The sequence below is a fragment of the Gavia stellata genome, chromosome 33, assembly GCF_030936135.1.
Source record: "Gavia stellata isolate bGavSte3 chromosome 33, bGavSte3.hap2, whole genome shotgun sequence".
NCBI lineage: Eukaryota > Metazoa > Chordata > Aves > Gaviiformes > Gaviidae > Gavia > Gavia stellata.
Genome location: NC_082626.1, coordinates 1,713,732 through 1,731,293, shown reverse-complemented (window position 1 = coordinate 1,731,293; position 17,562 = coordinate 1,713,732). Strand labels below are relative to the sequence as shown.

The 17,562-nt window shown below is 62.4% G+C and overlaps 5 protein-coding genes across 5 annotated transcripts; 3 read left to right on the top strand and 2 right to left on the bottom strand.

Moving 5' to 3' along the window:
* Positions 1 to 2,599: 2,599 nt before the first annotated feature.
* Positions 2,600 to 3,415, bottom strand: LOC132320141 (scale keratin-like). Its single transcript, XM_059832377.1, has 2 exons — positions 3,347 to 3,415; positions 2,600 to 2,986 (listed from the first exon to the last, which is right to left on the bottom strand). The coding sequence occupies exon 2, from the start codon at positions 2,963 to 2,965 to the stop codon at positions 2,600 to 2,602; it is 366 nt and encodes a 121-aa protein (XP_059688360.1). The 5' UTR covers positions 2,966 to 2,986; positions 3,347 to 3,415.
* Positions 3,416 to 3,825: 410 nt separating this feature from the next.
* Positions 3,826 to 5,120, top strand: LOC132319993 (uncharacterized). The gene is given in 4 exon segments (XM_059832083.1): positions 3,826 to 4,025; positions 4,502 to 4,621; positions 4,710 to 4,746; positions 4,749 to 5,120. Coding segments are annotated over 4 exon segments (729 nt in total).
* A 4,452-nt stretch (positions 5,121 to 9,572) lies between these two features.
* Positions 9,573 to 10,103, top strand: LOC132320139 (scale keratin-like). Its single transcript, XM_059832375.1, has 2 exons — positions 9,573 to 9,604; positions 9,693 to 10,103. Exon 2 carries the CDS (start codon positions 9,738 to 9,740, stop codon positions 10,101 to 10,103), a length of 366 nt encoding a protein of 121 aa, XP_059688358.1. The 5' UTR covers positions 9,573 to 9,604; positions 9,693 to 9,737.
* A 2,460-nt stretch (positions 10,104 to 12,563) lies between these two features.
* Positions 12,564 to 13,379, bottom strand: LOC132320136 (scale keratin-like). Its single transcript, XM_059832372.1, has 2 exons — positions 13,311 to 13,379; positions 12,564 to 12,950 (listed from the first exon to the last, which is right to left on the bottom strand). The coding sequence occupies exon 2, from the start codon at positions 12,927 to 12,929 to the stop codon at positions 12,564 to 12,566; it is 366 nt and encodes a 121-aa protein (XP_059688355.1). The 5' UTR covers positions 12,930 to 12,950; positions 13,311 to 13,379.
* Positions 13,380 to 14,555: 1,176 nt separating this feature from the next.
* Positions 14,556 to 15,086, top strand: LOC132320140 (scale keratin-like). The gene is made up of 2 exons (XM_059832376.1): positions 14,556 to 14,587; positions 14,676 to 15,086. Exon 2 carries the CDS (start codon positions 14,721 to 14,723, stop codon positions 15,084 to 15,086), a length of 366 nt encoding a protein of 121 aa, XP_059688359.1. The 5' UTR covers positions 14,556 to 14,587; positions 14,676 to 14,720.
* Positions 15,087 to 17,562: the final 2,476 nt, after the last annotated feature.

Genomic DNA, 17,562 nt, shown 5'->3' with positions numbered 1-17,562 from the left:
CAGTTTCTTGATCTCAACCCTCTGTCAGTGTAATGGAATAGCAAGTCTGATTTTAACAGATAATTTCAATGTCCCCCTTCAAATGTAACTGGACATGTCAGATGGCTTTGTGCTCTAGGTAGTAACAAGCTGAAACGAAAATTAATCTATGGGACTCATGAATCTCGTTTTTATTTTAAGAAAATGCTATCTTATTTTTACTGATTAACAAATACTTATTGAGAATATTTTGACCAAAAAAGCCCTTCACTGAAAGGTTCTCCCCTCTCTGCCTGCTTCATCCTCCCTGTCCCAACACTGCCTGTCCTCATGGCCCTGGGCTTTTTGGGAAAGGTTTGGGGGGTTTGGGAAGGGACTGGAGCTTGCAGGGCCGAGCTGGGAGCCCAGCCCCTGCCCCATGAGTGCCTGGGATGTGTGAAGAGCCCAGGCAGCTGAGGTGGAGAAGAAAGGCTCCTGCCTTTTGGGCACAAGGAAACAGCTCTCTGTCTCTGCTGCTGCTCTCCATCCTCACATGGCTTGAGGCAAGGACACTGCTGCCATGAATTCACAGGAGCTCAGCAACCAGCCTCCTGGCTTGTGCTGCACCAGCCCTACATCTCCTTGGCTCAGGTACCTCTCTCGTGCTGAGCAAAGCCCTCTTTCCTCCCAGCTGGTTCAGCCCCGGGCAGTTCCTGGGACAGCCTTACAAAACACGGATGCCTGGTTTCCTCTCTGTTTCTCTTCTGCTCAGCACCAGGATCCTTGGTCTCACACACAGCCTCTAAGAGGTACTTTAGTGTAAATCATACATGATCACAGCTGAACACCTGAGCTCCAACTGCCAACTTTTCCACTGATTCTCTCAATGAGGCAGTGTCAGGCAGGTACCAGCCAGCACCCAATTAGATGTGTATTGTGTCAGGCAGCAAGTGCCTAGCCCAAGATAACAAGATTGGTGAGAGCTATTAGCACCCAGCTAACATGATTACATAGCTTCTATTTGGGCTGGATGCCTGTTCAGGGTGAGCTCATGTCTGATTGCAAAATAGTACATAGAGATACCCTTTCTGTCAGTGTCTAATGTTATACAGGAGTTATAGGAATGGAGGGAGTTTACTACATTGGTTACTCAAGGATGAGTCTCAGAAAACATCTAATTATTTGTTTGCTTTAATGGCACTGGTACATAATTTGGGAGCACTTTGTTTTATGCGCTGATACCATAAAGCTGAGTGGCATTAAACAGAAGGGAATCAGACTTTAAGACTGGAAAAACGAGATGGCTTAACTGATGGGAGTAACAGTAACGGTATGATCTTCAGTAATACAGTGCAAAGCCATGCATCTGCTGACTACGGAGAAAAGATCTGGTGTAACATAGGCTATAATCAGAAAGAAGAGAGAAAAGAGAAAAAATTCTCTGAGTAGGCCCAAATAGGTGATGGTAAGCTATAGGGAGATCGCATGCTCTTGAGTGAATCCATTGTAAATACAGAATACCTGAGAGTAGTGCTAATATAAGAAGAACCTGTAAAAAAGGGGGAAAAGCACAGCCAATTTCCCTTTTACTGCCAACATGTCACTACGTCTCCAAAAGACAGGGTGAATCCAAGAAATTTGAATAGCACTAACCTTAAGTTAATTAATCTCACACGTACCACAGTAAGGGGTAAAAGAATGTTGTGGGATGGATCATCTCAAGTAAAACTAAGAAAAAGATGATCTGTGTTTGCTTTTGACCCCAAGACAGTTACAAATTCCCCGAATGTGATACAGTAGCAGTTCTGTAGAAGTTCTGGAGAGTGAGAGGGTAGCATCACACCTTCTTCTGGAAGACCATGAAGAGTAGATAAGACACCACCCTCTAATATATAAATATTATGGCCCAAATATATATCTGTACACATACTTATGTATAAGTATGCACACATTTCTTTAAGAGGCATCTGTAGTCCAACCATCTGCTCCCAATTCATTGATACGCTCCTGCAATTCAATCATTCCTCTCCCAGTTAGGGAAAAGGTTTTCCCTGAGCTGAGCACCACCCTTTAGATCTGGAGAAGGAGAAACCATGAATCAACTTTTCTCTCCCAGTTATGACAAGAAGTTTGATATTCCCTGGAGAAATAGGGAGAGAGCAGCATTTGGCCTCCCACAGCTGCCGGACGTGGAACTTTGGACAAGAAGAGAGTGACACTCGAGTTCGATGCAGAAAACTTTTATTGTGCCCAGAGGAGCGGGAGAGACTGTCAGAGAGAGGGTGGGCAAGAGCCAGAGAGGCTGGCTGCCCTGTGTTGGGGGAGGCCGAGGGATCTTCTCCAGAGCATTGCTTTGGGCTCCGGATGCCCCCTTGGTGTGGCATTCCAGATCCCGAGGACTTGGCCCATCAGCCCCGCAGGCCCTTTCGGGTGTTCCTCCTGCCCCCTCCAACAGCTGGGAAGAGAGGGGAGGGGAGCAGAGGGCAGGGAAGGGCCGAGGGTGTGCGGCACTGCCAGCGGCCCAGGCGTTGGCTGGGGCTGCTCAGCGCTCCTCAGTGCCTCGTGCCCAGCAGCTCAGCCCTGCACGGTGGTGGTAGCGTTGGCGTTTGGGCTGGGGGCAGCGCCTGGGTCTGGGCTGGGTCTAGCAGGGCCCACAGGTGTCCCACAGCTTCTTGCTGTAGCGGGGCAAGGCGCAAGGGCTGCAGGCGGGAGAAGCGTAGGGTCTGCCAAAGGTGCAGAGGCCCCCCGAGCCCAGCGTGGCTCCGGCGCCGTAGAGGCCTCCCAGCCCCAGGGAGCCCCCAAAGGCGGGTGCTCCGGAGGAGCCCACCACGGCTTGCTGGGGGAAGGAGCTGAGGATGGGGCCGGGGAAGGTGACGACGACGGGGGGCGGCTGGATGAAGGCGCTCGAGTCGGGGCACTGGCGGGCGCACAGCTCGTTGCAGCTCTCAGCGATGGGCTGCGGGACAGCAACGCTGGTTTTCGGTGGGCACAGGTCGTAGCAAGACATCTTTGTGCGAGAGTGCTGAGCCTGAAAGACACGGCGCCCAGGACAGGTGTCATGAGCGAGGAGGAGATCCCCCGGCCGAGCAGTGCCCTGTTCCCAGGGCTGCCCTGGAGCTGGAGGGGCCAGCGCCACCGCCTTGCCCGCACTGCCCAGCCACCCCCGCTCAGCGCCCTGCTCTCCACGCACAGCAGGCACACAAGCCCTCCCGCAGAGCCTGTGCAAGGCCTGGCTTTGTGTGTCCCGGGCTCCTTCCTCCTCCCGCTGCGGCTCAGCCCACCCTGGCCATCCAAGGCTGCTGCCAGCACGCCCGCTGCCGGCAGAGCTCTCCTGGCCAGGGAGGCCCCACGCCGGCACCTGCCAGAGGAGGCAGAGACCCGCAGGCACCCACCTACCCTTTTCCTGAGCAGAGCGAGGCAGGAGCGGCGGATGCCAGTGCTGGCCGAGGGCAGAGCTTTTATGCCTGGCCGGTGAGCGCAGGGAGGAGCTGGCCACGTTGGGGGCACGTGGCCCGCGTCGGCCGAGCCCCTGCCTCCTCCCTGCGTGGCACAGGGTGTTTTGCTGACGCCGTTTCCTCGCCAGCCCCAACCCGCTCTATCAGCCCCTGCAATTACCCTTCTCGGACGCTTGCCAGCTGTAACCTAATGGGCCAAATGAGCCCCGCTGTCTTTTCATTATCTCGGTGTGTAAGAGGGCACGCAACGTGACAAAGGCTGACTGCAAGTGCCCTGCGTGCCATAGCTCTTCCCCAAGGGCTTGGTCTCGGGGCAGCCTCATGCCTTCTGTGCAGAGCCACAGGGAAGACCAGGGTCCTGGTGCTGGCCGAGAAGGCAGCCTTGCCAGGCCTCCCGCACGCCAGCCACCGCATGACGTACACCGTGTGGCTATTATCTACAGAGGCGCGAGGTTACGAAATGCCAAATCAAAGGCACTCCTCTCGGGCACTGCCTGCTCAGCACGATGCATCACTCGCCAGCCCAACAGAGCTGGCCTCCATCTGCCTGCAGGTGTTGGTCATGGACCTCTGCATGCCGGGGGCAAAAGACCCCTCGGGCTCTTCCCCAAGGTGCATGGTGCAAGGAGCAGAGGTCCCCACCTGGCAGCACGTGGGTAAGCTCGTGCCAGCCCTGCCCAAGCCTCAGCAGTCCCCTGCACGTGTCCCAGGACACCCATAGCTGGGGGACGCTGCTGCTGGGCGGGGGCTGCGCTTGGGCTGCTGGGCAGCTGTGAGCCCTGTCTGAATGCACAGCTGCAGCAGCCCCCTGATGCACTGGCCCCATTGGCGCTTGGCGGCGGCTCTCCTCCCAGCAGAGCCTGGCTGCGAGCACAGGGCAGAGGTGTCTTCCCAGGGCAGAGCACAAGGCAGGCAACGAGGAGCCGCAGATCCTGCCGTGCGCAGCCCCCAGCAGGGAGATGCCTGCTGTCATTTAGCCCACGAAGCCGAAAGGAGAGGAAAGGCTCGGAAGCGGCGTGTGCTGGTCTGGCGAGGGGATGCTGACTCAGGGAGGGGCAGGAGCCGGACAGCCCCCTTGTCATCGGCAGGAGGGAGTGCCGCCTCTGCAGATTGGCCCAGGTGGTGCTGAGCAATGGCAGGGCCAGTATAAAAGCTCTGCCTCTGCCAGGCTCTCCCTACCACTGCTCTGGCTGCCTTCTCCTCGGGGAACAGGGTAAGTCGGTGAGCGCTTCTCCTCCTGCCCCCTGCTCCGGCCCCAGCCTCTCTGCCTCGGGTGCTTACCTCTGTGGCTCTCTTGCAATCTCTGCCCTCTTGCAGAGCACCGTCCGATCCTGTGCAAAGATGTCTTGCTACGACCTGTGCCCACCGAAAACCAGCGTCGCCGTCCCCCAGCCCATCGCTGAGAGCTGCAACGAGCTGTGCGCCCGCCAGTGCCCCGACTCGAGCGCCTTCATCCAGCCGCCCCCCGTCGTCGTCACCTTCCCCGGCCCCATCCTCAGCTCCTTCCCCCAGCAAGCCGTGGTGGGCTCCTCCGGAGCACCCGCCTTTGGGGGCTCCCTGGGGCTGGGAGGCCTCTACGGCGCCGGAGCCACGCTGGGCTCGGGGGGCCTCTGCACCTTTGGCAGACCCTACGCTTCTCCCGCCTGCAGCCCTTGCGCCTTGCCCCGCTACAGCAAGAAGCTGTGGGACACCTGTGGGCCCTGCTAGACCCAGCCCAGACCCAGGCGCTGCCCCCAGCCCAAACGCCAACGCTACCACCACCGTGCAGGGCTGAGCTGCTGGGCACGAGGCACTGAGGAGCGCTGAGCAGCCCCAGCCAACGCCTGGGCCGCTGGCAGTGCCGCACACCCTCGGCCCTTCCCTGCCCTCTGCTCCCCTCCCCTCTCTTCCCAGCTGTTGGAGGGGGCAGGAGGAACACCCGAAAGGGCCTGCGGGGGCTGATGGGCCAAGTCCTCGGGATCTGGAATGCCACACCAAGGGGGCATCCGGAGCCCAAAGCGATGCTCTGGGGAAGATCCCTCGGCCTCCCCCAACACGGGGCAACCAGCCTCTCTGGCTCTTGCCCACCCTCTCTCTGACAGTCTCTCCTGCCCCTCTGGGCAAAATAAAAGTTTCCTGCATCCAAGTCATGTCTCCCTCCCTCCTTGTGCTAAGTCGGGAAGACCCTGGGGGTGGGTGCCCATCAGCTGTGGGAGAGCAAATGCTGGTGCTGAGATGGCCAGGTGAGGTGATGGCGGCAGTGTTGGGAGAGGGAGGATGCAGGCAGCAGGCAGGGGAGAGAAAGCCTTCTGGTGGGGCTTGCAGGAGCTGCGGGAAGGGCAGAGGGCAGGACAGGCGCTGTCAGCGCTCCTTTGCCTGGTGGTCTCAGCCTGGGAGCGGCACCAGCTCCACCAGGTCCCGCCGCTCCGCAGAAGCACGGCAGCATCTCCGGGCGTCTGCACAGAGGAGGCTGGACGAGAGGCAGTGAGTGTAAAAGCCCGCGCCTGGGAAATGGCTGTCGACTGCTGGAGAGCAGCTTGCCCGGAAAGGCCCTGGGGGCGCTGGTGGACACCAAGGTGAGCATGAGCTGGCAAGGTGCCTTGGGGCAAAGGTGGCCAGCGATGTCCTGGTCTGCATGTGGAAGGGGTGGAGGGAGGGGATCCTTGCCCTCCACTCGGCCGTGGCGAGGCCCCCCCTGCGGTGCTGTGTCCAGTGCTGCCCAGGCTCCCCAGCACAGCAGAGATGTGGGGCTGCTGGAGAGAGTCCAGCCAAGGGCCATGCAGGTGATGAAGGGACAGGGAGCATCTGTCCTTTGGGGAGAGCCTGAGAGAGCCGGGGCTGTTCCTCCTGGCACCGAGGAGCCTCACGGGGATCTCATTAATGTGCACACATGCCTGAAGGAGAGGCGTCAAGAAGATGGAGGCAGGCTCTTTTCGGAGGTGTCCAGTGGCAGGACAAGAGGCAATGGGCACCAGCTGAAACACAGGAGGCGCTGCCTCAACACCCCAAACCACTTTTTCTCTGTGCGGGTGTCCGAGCCCTGGCACAGGTTTCCCTGGGTGGTTGTGGAGTCTCCGTCCCTGGAGACGTGCAAAAGCCGTCTGGACATGGTGCTGGGCAGCAGCTCTGGGTGACCCTGCTTGAGGCGACAGCATGACAAGATGCCCTGCAAAGGCTCCTGGCACAGTAATGAGGCTGTGCTTTCTGTGATTTTGTGTCTGCGGCAGAGCACCGAGGAGCACCGAGTGTGTTGGTCTGTGCTGGGGGTGAGAAGGGGAAGGGGAAGGGGAAGAAGAGGGAAGAGGAATGGGAAGTGGAATGGGAAAGGGAAGGGAAAGGAAGGGGAAAGGGAAGGGGAAAGGGAAGGGTAAGGAGAAAAAGAAGGGGGAGAAGAAGAAGGAGGGAAAGGGAAAGAAGAAGAGGAAAGAGAAGGGGAGGGGAACGGGATAGGGAAGAGGAAGGAGAAGCCTCGCCTTTGCTTTCTCCCCCAGGGCCTCAAGCAAAGCCAAGGAGGCACAAAGGGGCTGGAGCCGTGGCAGCCACTGCCCCTGGCTGGCTCCCAGCCCCTGGGGCAGCCCCGCTCGTGCCCAGGGAGGCTGCAGGTCTGCAAACGCCCCCGGGCTGCATGTCCTGCGGGCAAGGGAGCAGCCTGCCTTCAGGCAGGGCCCTCGGAGCTCAGCCACGGGACCGTGTGTGGCCAGAGGTGCCAGGGCTGTGGGGTCTCCCCAAAGGAAGCTCAGCCACGGGACCGTGTGTGGCCAGAGGTGCCAGGGCTGTGGGGTCTCCCCAAAGGCAGCTCAGCCTGTCTCTGCTGGGGCTGAGAGACTGCCCTGGCCCGGCTGGCGGGGGCCACGTGCAGGGCGAGGCAGCCCTGCAGCCCACACTGGGCCCTGAAAGGAAAAACGGAGAGGCAGGTGTTGGATGCAGGGTTGTTTTATTGCAGTGGAGAAAGACACAGAAGGCAGAGGCAGGCAGGTTGTCTCCGTGGCCTTCAAGAGAGGTGTTCCTTCATGGAGAAGCCAGGCAGTGGCTCTTGTAGAGACAGGCAAGTGCCCTGTGGGACGATGGTGGAGTCGCGCATCTGGGCACGGGTAGGAGCAAGGAGGGGAGGCGTCCTGGAGAGAGGGGAAGGAGGGGATTAAGGAGAGGAGGCGTGAGCCTGAGGTGACCCAGGGAGTCTGGGGCTGGGTCTAGCAGGGCCCACAGGTGTCCCACAGCTTCTTGCTGTAGCGGGGCAAGGCGCAAGGGCTGCAGGCGGGAGAAGCGTAGGGTCTGCCAAAGGTGCAGAGGCCCCCCGAGCCAGCGTGGCTCCGGCGCCGTAGAGGCCTCCCAGCCCCAGGGAGCCCCCAAAGGCGGGGGCTCCGGAGGAGCCCACCACGGCTTGCTGGGGGAAGGAGCTGAGGATGGGGCCGGGGAAGGTGACGATGACGGGGGGCGGCTGGATGAAGGCGCTCGAGTCGGGGCACTGGCGGGCGCACAGCTCGTTGCAGCTCTCAGCGATGGGCTGCGGGGACAGCAACGCTGGTTTTCGGTGGGCACAGGTCGTAGCAAGACATCTTTGTGCGAGAGTGCTGAGCCTGAAAGACACGGCGCCCAGGACAGGTGTCATGAGCGAGGAGGAGATCCCCCGGCCGAGCAGTGCCCTGTTCCCAGGGCTGCCCTGGAGCTGGAGGGGCCAGCGCCACCGCCTTGCCCGCACTGCCCAGCCACCCCCGCTCAGCGCCCTGCTCTCCACGCACAGCAGGCACACAAGCCCTCCCGCAGAGCCTGTGCAAGGCCTGGCTTTGTGTGTCCCGGGCTCCTTCCTCCTCCCGCTGCGGCTCAGCCCACCCTGGCCATCCAAGGCTGCTGCCAGCACGCCCGCTGCCGGCAGAGCTCTCCTGGCCAGGGAGGCCCCACGCCGGCACCTGCCAGAGGAGGCAGAGACCCGCAGGCACCCACCTACCCTTTTCCTGAGCAGAGCGAGGCAGGAGCGGCGGATGCCAGTGCTGGCCGAGGGCAGAGCTTTTATGCCTGGCCGGTGAGCGCAGGGAGGAGCTGGCCACGTTGGGGGCACGTGGCCCACGTCGGCCGAGCCCCTGCCTCCTCCCTGCGTGGCACAGGGTGTTTTGCTGACGCCGTTTCCTCGCCAGCCCCAACCCGCTCTATCAGCCCCTGCAATTACCCTTCTCGGACGCTTGCCAGCTGTAACCTAATGGGCCAAATGAGCCCCGCTGTCTTTTCATTATCTCGGTGTGTAAGAGGGCACGCAACGTGACAAAGGCTGACTGCAAGTGCCCTGCGTGCCATAGCTCTTCCCCAAGGGCTTGGTCTCAGGGCGGCCTCATGCCTTCTGTGCAGAGCCACAGGGAAGACCAGGGTCCTGGTGCTGGCCGAGAAGGCAGCCTTGCCAGGCCTCCCGCACGCCAGCCACCGCATGACGTACACCGTGTGGCTATTATCTACAGAGGCGCGAGGTTACGAAATGCCAAATCAAAGGCACTCCTCTCGGGCACTGCCTGCTCAGCACGATGCATCACTCGCCAGCCCAACAGAGCTGGCCTCCATCTGCCTGCAGGTGTTGGTCATGGACCTCTGCATGCCGGGGGCAAAAGACCCCTCGGGCTCTTCCCCAAGGTGCATGGTGCAAGGAGCAGAGGTCCCCACCTGGCAGCACGTGGGTAAGCTCGTGCCAGCCCTGCCCAAGCCTCAGCAGTCCCCTGCACGTGTCCCAGGACACCCATAGCTGGGGGACGCTGCTGCTGGGCGGGGGCTGCGCTCGGGCTGCTGGGCAGCTGTGAGCCCTGTCTGAATGCACAGCTGCAGCAGCCCCCTGATGCACTGGCCCCATTGGCGCTTGGCGGCGGCTCTCCTCCCAGCAGAGCCTGGCTGCGAGCACAGGGCAGAGGTGTCTTCCCAGGGCAGAGCACAAGGCAGGCAACGAGGAGCCGCAGATCCTGCCGTGCGCAGCCCCCAGCAGGGAGATGCCTGCTGTCATTTAGCCCACGAAGCCGAAAGGAGAGGAAAGGCTCGGAAGCGGCGTGTGCTGGTCTGGCGAGGGGATGCTGACTCAGGGAGGGGCAGGAGCCGGACAGCCCCCTTGTCATCGGCAGGAGGGAGTGCCGCCTCTGCAGATTGGCCCAGGTGGTGCTGAGCAATGGCAGGGCCAGTATAAAAGCTCTGCCTCTGCCAGGCTCTCCCTACCACTGCTCTGGCTGCCTTCTCCTCGGGGAACAGGGTAAGTCGGTGAGCGCTTCTCCTCCTGCCCCCTGCTCCGGCCCCAGCCTCTCTGCCTCGGGTGCTTACCTCTGTGGCTCTCTTGCAATCTCTGCCCTCTTGCAGAGCACCGTCCGATCCTGTGCAAAGATGTCTTGCTACGACCTGTGCCCACCGAAAACCAGCGTCGCCGTCCCCCAGCCCATCGCTGAGAGCTGCAACGAGCTGTGCGCCCGCCAGTGCCCCGACTCGAGCGCCTTCATCCAGCCGCCCCCCGTCGTCGTCACCTTCCCCGGCCCCATCCTCAGCTCCTTCCCCCAGCAAGCCGTGGTGGGCTCCTCCGGAGCACCCGCCTTTGGGGGCTCCCTGGGGCTGGGAGGCCTCTACGGCGCCGGAGCCACGCTGGGCTCGGGGGGCCTCTGCACCTTTGGCAGACCCTACGCTTCTCCCGCCTGCAGCCCTTGCGCCTTGCCCCGCTACAGCAAGAAGCTGTGGGACACCTGTGGGCCCTGCTAGACCCAGCCCAGACCCAGGCGCTGCCCCCAGCCCAAACGCCAACGCTACCACCACCGTGCAGGGCTGAGCTGCTGGGCACGAGGCACTGAGGAGCGCTGAGCAGCCCCAGCCAACGCCTGGGCCGCTGGCAGTGCCGCACACCCTCGGCCCTTCCCTGCCCTCTGCTCCCCTCCCCTCTCTTCCCAGCTGTTGGAGGGGGCAGGAGGAACACCCGAAAGGGCCTGCGGGGCTGATGGGCCAAGTCCTCGGGATCTGGAATGCCACACCAAGGGGGCATCCGGAGCCCAAAGCGATGCTCTGGAGAAGATCCCTCGGCCTCCCCCAACACGGGGCAACCAGCCTCTCTGGCTCTTGCCCACCCTCTCTCTGACAGTCTCTCCTGCCCCTCTGGGCAAAATAAAAGTTTCCTGCATCCAAGTCATGTCTCCCTCCCTCCTTGTGCTAAGTCGGGAAGACCCTGGGGGTGGGTGCCCATCAGCTGTGGGAGAGCAAATGCTGGTGCTGAGATGGCCAGGTGAGGTGATGGCGGCAGTGTTGGGAGAGGGAGGATGCAGGCAGCAGGCAGGGGAGAGAAAGCCTTCTGGTGGGGCTTGCAGGAGCTGCGGGAAGGGCAGAGGGCAGGACAGGCGCTGTCAGCGCTCCTTTGCCTGGTGGTCTCAGCCTGGGAGCGGCACCAGCTCCACCAGGTCCCGCCGCTCCGCAGAAGCACGGCAGCATCTCCGGGCGTCTGCACAGAGGAGGCTGGACGAGAGGCAGTGAGTGTAAAAGCCCGCGCCTGGGAAATGGCTGTCGACTGCTGGAGAGCAGCTTGCCCGGAAAGGCCCTGGGGGGCGCTGGTGGACACCAAGGTGAGCATGAGCTGGCAAGGTGCCTTGGGGCAAAGGTGGCCAGCGATGTCCTGGTCTGCATGTGGAAGGGGTGGAGGGAGGGGATCCTTGCCCTCCACTCGGCCGTGGCGAGGCCCCCCTGCGGTGCTGTGTCCAGTGCTGCCCAGGCTCCCCAGCACAGCAGAGATGTGGGGCTGCTGGAGAGAGTCCAGCCAAGGGCCATGCAGGTGATGAAGGGACAGGGAGCATCTGTCCTTTGGGGAGAGCCTGAGAGAGCCGGGGCTGTTCCTCCTGGCACCGAGGAGCCTCACGGAGATCTCATTAATGTGCACACATGCCTGAAGGAGAGGCGTCAAGAAGATGGAGGCAGGCTCTTTTCGGAGGTGTCCAGTGGCAGGACAAGAGGCAATGGGCACCAGCTGAAACACAGGAGGCGCTGCCTCAACACCCCAAACCACTTTTTCTCTGTGCGGGTGTCCGAGCCCTGGCACAGGTTTCCCTGGGTGGTTGTGGAGTCTCCGTCCCTGGAGACGTGCAAAAGCCGTCTGGACATGGTGCTGGGCAGCAGCTCTGGGTGACCCTGCTTGAGGCGACAGCATGACAAGATGCCCTGCAAAGGCTCCTGGCACAGTAATGAGGCTGTGCTTTCTGTGATTTTGTGTCTGCGGCAGAGCACCGAGGAGCACCGAGTGTGTTGGTCTGTGCTGGGGGTGAGAAGGGGAAGGGGAAGGGGAAGAAGAGGGAAGAGGAATGGGAAGTGGAATGGGAAAGGAAGGGAAAGGAAGGGGAAAGGGAAGGGGAAAGGGAAGGGTAAGGAGAAAAAGAAGGGGGAGAAGAAGAAGGAGGGAAAGGGAAAGAAGAAGAGGAAAGAGAAGGGGAGGGGAACGGGATAGGGAAGAGGAAGGAGAAGCCTCGCCTTTGCTTTCTCCCCCAGGGCCTCAAGCAAAGCCAAGGAGGCACAAAGGGGCTGGAGCCGTGGCAGCCACTGCCCCTGGCTGGCTCCCAGCCCCTGGGGCAGCCCCGCTCGTGCCCAGGGAGGCTGCAGGTCTGCAAACGCCCCCGGGCTGCATGTCCTGCGGGCAAGGGAGCAGCCTGCCTTCAGGCAGGGCCCTCGGAGCTCAGCCACGGGACCGTGTGTGGCCAGAGGTGCCAGGGCTGTGGGGTCTCCCCAAAGGAAGCTCAGCCACGGGACCGTGTGTGGCCAGAGGTGCCAGGGCTGTGGGGTCTCCCCAAAGGCAGCTCAGCCTGTCTCTGCTGGGGCTGAGAGACTGCCCTGGCCCGGCTGGCGGGGGCCACGTGCAGGGCGAGGCAGCCCTGCAGCCCACACTGGGCCCTGAAAGGAAAAACGGAGAGGCAGGTGTTGGATGCAGGGTTGTTTTATTGCAGTGGAGAAAGACACAGAAGGCAGAGGCAGGCAGGTTGTCTCCGTGGCCTTCAAGAGAGGTGTTCCTTCATGGAGAAGCCAGGCAGTGGCTCTTGTAGAGACAGGCAAGTGCCCTGTGGGACGATGGTGGAGTCGCGCATCTGGGCACGGGTAGGAGCAAGGAGGGGAGGCGTCCTGGAGAGAGGGGAAGGAGGGGATTAAGGAGAGGAGGCGTGAGCCTGAGGTGACCCAGGGAGTCTGGGGCTGGGTCTAGCAGGGCCCACAGGTGTCCCACAGCTTCTTGCTGTAGCGGGGCAAGGCGCAAGGGCTGCAGGCGGGAGAAGCGTAGGGTCTGCCAAAGGTGCAGAGGCCCCCCGAGCCCAGCGTGGCTCCGGCGCCGTAGAGGCCTCCCAGCCCCAGGGAGCCCCCAAAGGCGGGTGCTCCGGAGGAGCCCACCACGGCTTGCTGGGGGAAGGAGCTGAGGATGGGGCCGGGGAAGGTGACGACGACGGGGGGCGGCTGGATGAAGGCGCTCGAGTCGGGGCACTGGCGGGCGCACAGCTCGTTGCAGCTCTCAGCGATGGGCTGCGGGACAGCAACGCTGGTTTTCGGTGGGCACAGGTCGTAGCAAGACATCTTTGTGCGAGAGTGCTGAGCCTGAAAGACACGGCGCCCAGGACAGGTGTCATGAGCGAGGAGGAGATCCCCCGGCCGAGCAGTGCCCTGTTCCCAGGGCTGCCCTGGAGCTGGAGGGGCCAGCGCCACCGCCTTGCCCGCACTGCCCAGCCACCCCCGCTCAGCGCCCTGCTCTCCACGCACAGCAGGCACACAAGCCCTCCCGCAGAGCCTGTGCAAGGCCTGGCTTTGTGTGTCCCGGGCTCCTTCCTCCTCCCGCTGCGGCTCAGCCCACCCTGGCCATCCAAGGCTGCTGCCAGCACGCCCGCTGCCGGCAGAGCTCTCCTGGCCAGGGAGGCCCCACGCCGGCACCTGCCAGAGGAGGCAGAGACCCGCAGGCACCCACCTACCCTTTTCCTGAGCAGAGCGAGGCAGGAGCGGCGGATGCCAGTGCTGGCCGAGGGCAGAGCTTTTATGCCTGGCCGGTGAGCGCAGGGAGGAGCTGGCCACGTTGGGGGCACGTGGCCCACGTCGGCCGAGCCCCCTGCCTCCTCCCTGCGTGGCACAGGGTGTTTTGCTGACGCCGTTTCCTCGCCAGCCCCAACCCGCTCTATCAGCCCCTGCAATTACCCTTCTCGGACGCTTGCCAGCTGTAACCTAATGGGCCAAATGAGCCCCGCTGTCTTTTCATTATCTCGGTGTGTAAGAGGGCACGCAACGTGACAAAGGCTGACTGCAAGTGCCCTGCGTGCCATAGCTCTTCCCCAAGGGCTTGGTCTCGGGGCGGCCTCATGCCTTCTGTGCAGAGCCACAGGGAAGACCAGGGTCCTGGTGCTGGCCGAGAAGGCAGCCTTGCCAGGCCTCCCGCACGCCAGCCACCGCATGACGTACACCGTGTGGCTATTATCTACAGAGGCGCGAGGTTACGAAATGCCAAATCAAAGGCACTCCTCTCGGGCACTGCCTGCTCAGCACGATGCATCACTCGCCAGCCCAACAGAGCTGGCCTCCATCTGCCTGCAGGTGTTGGTCATGGACCTCTGCATGCCGGGGGGCAAAAGACCCCTCGGGCTCTTCCCCAAGGTGCATGGTGCAAGGAGCAGAGGTCCCCACCTGGCAGCACGTGGGTAAGCTCGTGCCAGCCCTGCCCAAGCCTCAGCAGTCCCCTGCACGTGTCCCAGGACACCCATAGCTGGGGGACGCTGCTGCTGGGCGGGGGCTGCGCTCGGGCTGCTGGGCAGCTGTGAGCCCTGTCTGAATGCACAGCTGCAGCAGCCCCCTGATGCACTGGCCCCATTGGCGCTTGGCGGCGGCTCTCCTCCCAGCAGAGCCTGGCTGCGAGCACAGGGCAGAGGTGTCTTCCCAGGGCAGAGCACAAGGCAGGCAACGAGGAGCCGCAGATCCTGCCGTGCGCAGCCCCCAGCAGGGAGATGCCTGCTGTCATTTAGCCCACGAAGCAGAAAGGAGAGGAAAGGCTCGGAAGCGGCGTGTGCTGGTCTGGCGAGGGGATGCTGACTCAGGGAGGGGCAGGAGCCGGACAGCCCCCTTGTCATCGGCAGGAGGGAGTGCCGCCTCTGCAGATTGGCCCAGGTGGTGCTGAGCAATGGCAGGGCCAGTATAAAAGCTCTGCCTCTGCCAGGCTCTCCCTACCACTGCTCTGGCTGCCTTCTCCTCGGGGAACAGGGTAAGTCGGTGAGCGCTTCTCCTCCTGCCCCCTGCTCCGGCCCCAGCCTCTCTGCCTCGGGTGCTTACCTCTGTGGCTCTCTTGCAATCTCTGCCCTCTTGCAGAGCACCGTCCGATCCTGTGCAAAGATGTCTTGCTACGACCTGTGCCCACCGAAAACCAGCGTCGCCGTCCCCCAGCCCATCGCTGAGAGCTGCAACGAGCTGTGCGCCCGCCAGTGCCCCGACTCGAGCGCCTTCATCCAGCCGCCCCCCGTCGTCGTCACCTTCCCCGGCCCCATCCTCAGCTCCTTCCCCCAGCAAGCCGTGGTGGGCTCCTCCGGAGCACCCGCCTTTGGGGGCTCCCTGGGGCTGGGAGGCCTCTACGGCGCCGGAGCCACGCTGGGCTCAGGGGGCCTCTGCACCTTTGGCAGACCCTACGCTTCTCCCGCCTGCAGCCCTTGCGCCTTGCCCCGCTACAGCAAGAAGCTGTGGGACACCTGTGGGCCCTGCTAGACCCAGCCCAGACCCAGGCGCTGCCCCCAGCCCAAACGCCAACGCTACCACCACCGTGCAGGGCTGAGCTGCTGGGCACGAGGCACTGAGGAGCGCTGAGCAGCCCCAGCCAACGCCTGGGCCGCTGGCAGTGCCGCACACCCTCGGCCCTTCCCTGCCCTCTGCTCCCCTCCCCTCTCTTCCCAGCTGTTGGAGGGGGCAGGAGGAACACCCGAAAGGCCCTGCGGGGCTGATGGGCCAAGTCCTCGGGATCTGGAATGCCACACCAAGGGGGCATCCGGAGCCCAAAGCGATGCTCTGGAGAAGATCCCTCGGCCTCCCCCAACACGGGGCAACCAGCCTCTCTGGCTCTTGCCCACCCTCTCTCTGACAGTCTCTCCTGCCCCTCTGGGCAAAATAAAAGTTTCCTGCATCCAAGTCATGTCTCCCTCCCTCCTTGTGCTAAGTCGGGAAGACCCTGGGGGTGGGTGCCCATCAGCTGTGGGAGAGCAAATGCTGGTGCTGAGATGGCCAGGTGAGGTGATGGCGGCAGTGTTGGGAGAGGGAGGATGCAGGCAGCAGGCAGGGGAGAGAAAGCCTTCTGGTGGGGCTTGCAGGAGCTGCGGGAAGGGCAGAGGGCAGGACAGGCGCTGTCAGCGCTCCTTTGCCTGGTGGTCTCAGCCTGGGAGCGGCACCAGCTCCACCAGGTCCCGCCGCTCCGCAGAAGCACGGCAGCATCTCCGGGCGTCTGCACAGAGGAGGCTGGACGAGAGGCAGTGAGTGTAAAAGCCCGCGCCTGGGAAATGGCTGTCGACTGCTGGAGAGCAGCTTGTCCGGAAAGGCCCTGGGGGCGCTGGTGGACACCAAGGTGAGCATGAGCTGGCAAGGTGCCTTGGGGCAAAGGTGGCCAGCGATGTCCTGGTCTGCATGTGGAAGGGGTGGAGGGAGGGGATCCTTGCCCTCCACTCGGCCGTGGCGAGGCCCCCCCTGCGGTGCTGTGTCCAGTGCTGCCCAGGCTCCCCAGCACAGCAGAGATGTGGGGCTGCTGGAGAGAGTCCAGCCAAGGGCCATGCAGGTGATGAAGGGACAGGGAGCATCTGTCCTTTGGGGAGAGCCTGAGAGAGCCGGGGCTGTTCCTCCTGGCACCGAGGAGCCTCACGGGGATCTCATTAATGTGCACACATGCCTGAAGGAGAGGCGTCAAGAAGATGGAGGCAGGCTCTTTTCGGAGGTGTCCAGTGGCAGGACAAGAGGCAATGGGCACCAGCTGAAAGACAGGAGGCGCTGCCTCAACACCCCAAACCACTTTTTCTCTGTGCGGGTGTCCGAGCCCTGGCACAGGTTTCCCTGGGTGGTTGTGGAGTCTCCGTCCCCGGAGACGTGCAAAAGCCGTCTGGACATGGTGCTGGGCAGCAGCTCTGGGTGACCCTGCTTGAGGCGACAGCATGACAAGATGCCCTGCAAAGGCTCCTGGCACAGTAATGAGGCTGTGCTTTCTGTGATTTTGTGTCTGCGGCAGAGCACCGAGGAGCACCGAGTGTGTTGGTCTGTGCTGGGGGTGAGAAGGGGAAGGGAAGGGGAAGAAGAGGGAAGAGGAATGGGAAGTGGAATGGGAAAGGGAAGGGAAAGGAAGGGGAAAGGGAAGGGGAAAGGGAAGGGTAAGGAGAAAAAGAAGGGGGAGAAGAAGAAGGAGGGAAAGGGAAAGAAGAAGAGGAAAGAGAAGGGGAGGGGAACGGGATAGGGAAGAGGAAGGAGAAGCCTCGCCTTTGCTTTCTCCCCCAGGGCCTCAAGCAAAGCCAAGGAGGCACAAAGGGGCTGGAGCCGTGGCAGCCACTGCCCCTGGCTGGCTCCCAGCCCCTGGGGCAGCCCCGCTCGTGCCCAGGGAGGCTGCAGGTCTGCAAACGCCCCCGGGCTGCATGTCCTGCGGGCAAGGGAGCAGCCTGCCTTCAGGCAGGGCCCTCGGAGCTCAGCCACGGGACCGTGTGTGGCCAGAGGTGCCAGGGCTGTGGGGTCTCCCCAAAGGAAGCTCAGCCACGGGACCGTGTGTGGCCAGAGGTGCCAGGGCTGTGGGGTCTCCCCAAAGGCAGCTCAGCCTGTCTCTGCTGGGGCTGAGAGACTGCCCTGGCCCGGCTGGCGGGGGCCACGTGCAGGGCGAGGCAGCCCTGCAGCCCACACTGGGCCCTGAAAGGAAAAACGGAGAGGCAGGTGTTGGATGCAGGGTTGTTTTATTGCAGTGGAGAAAGACACAGAAGGCAGAGGCAGGCAGGTTGTCTCCGTGGCCTTCAAGAGAGGTGTTCCTTCATGGAGAAGCCAGGCAGTGGCTCTTGTAGAGACAGGCAAGTGCCCTGTGGGACGATGGTGGAGTCGCGCATCTGGGCACGGGTAGGAGCAAGGAGGGGAGGCGTCCTGGAGAGAGGGGAAGGAGGGGATTAAGGAGAGGAGGCGTGAGCCTGAGGTGACCCAGGGAGTCTGGGGCTGGGTCTAGCAGGGCCCACAA

Excerpts from the sequence above, each read along its gene's own strand:
- LOC132320139 (XM_059832375.1), top strand. The coding sequence starts at position 9,738 with ATGTCTTGCTACGACCTGTGCCCACCGAAAACCAGCGTCGCCGTCCCC.
- LOC132320141 (XM_059832377.1), bottom strand. The coding sequence starts at position 2,965 with ATGTCTTGCTACGACCTGTGCCCACCGAAAACCAGCGTTGCTGTCCCG.
- LOC132320140 (XM_059832376.1), top strand. The coding sequence starts at position 14,721 with ATGTCTTGCTACGACCTGTGCCCACCGAAAACCAGCGTCGCCGTCCCC.
- LOC132320136 (XM_059832372.1), bottom strand. The coding sequence starts at position 12,929 with ATGTCTTGCTACGACCTGTGCCCACCGAAAACCAGCGTTGCTGTCCCG.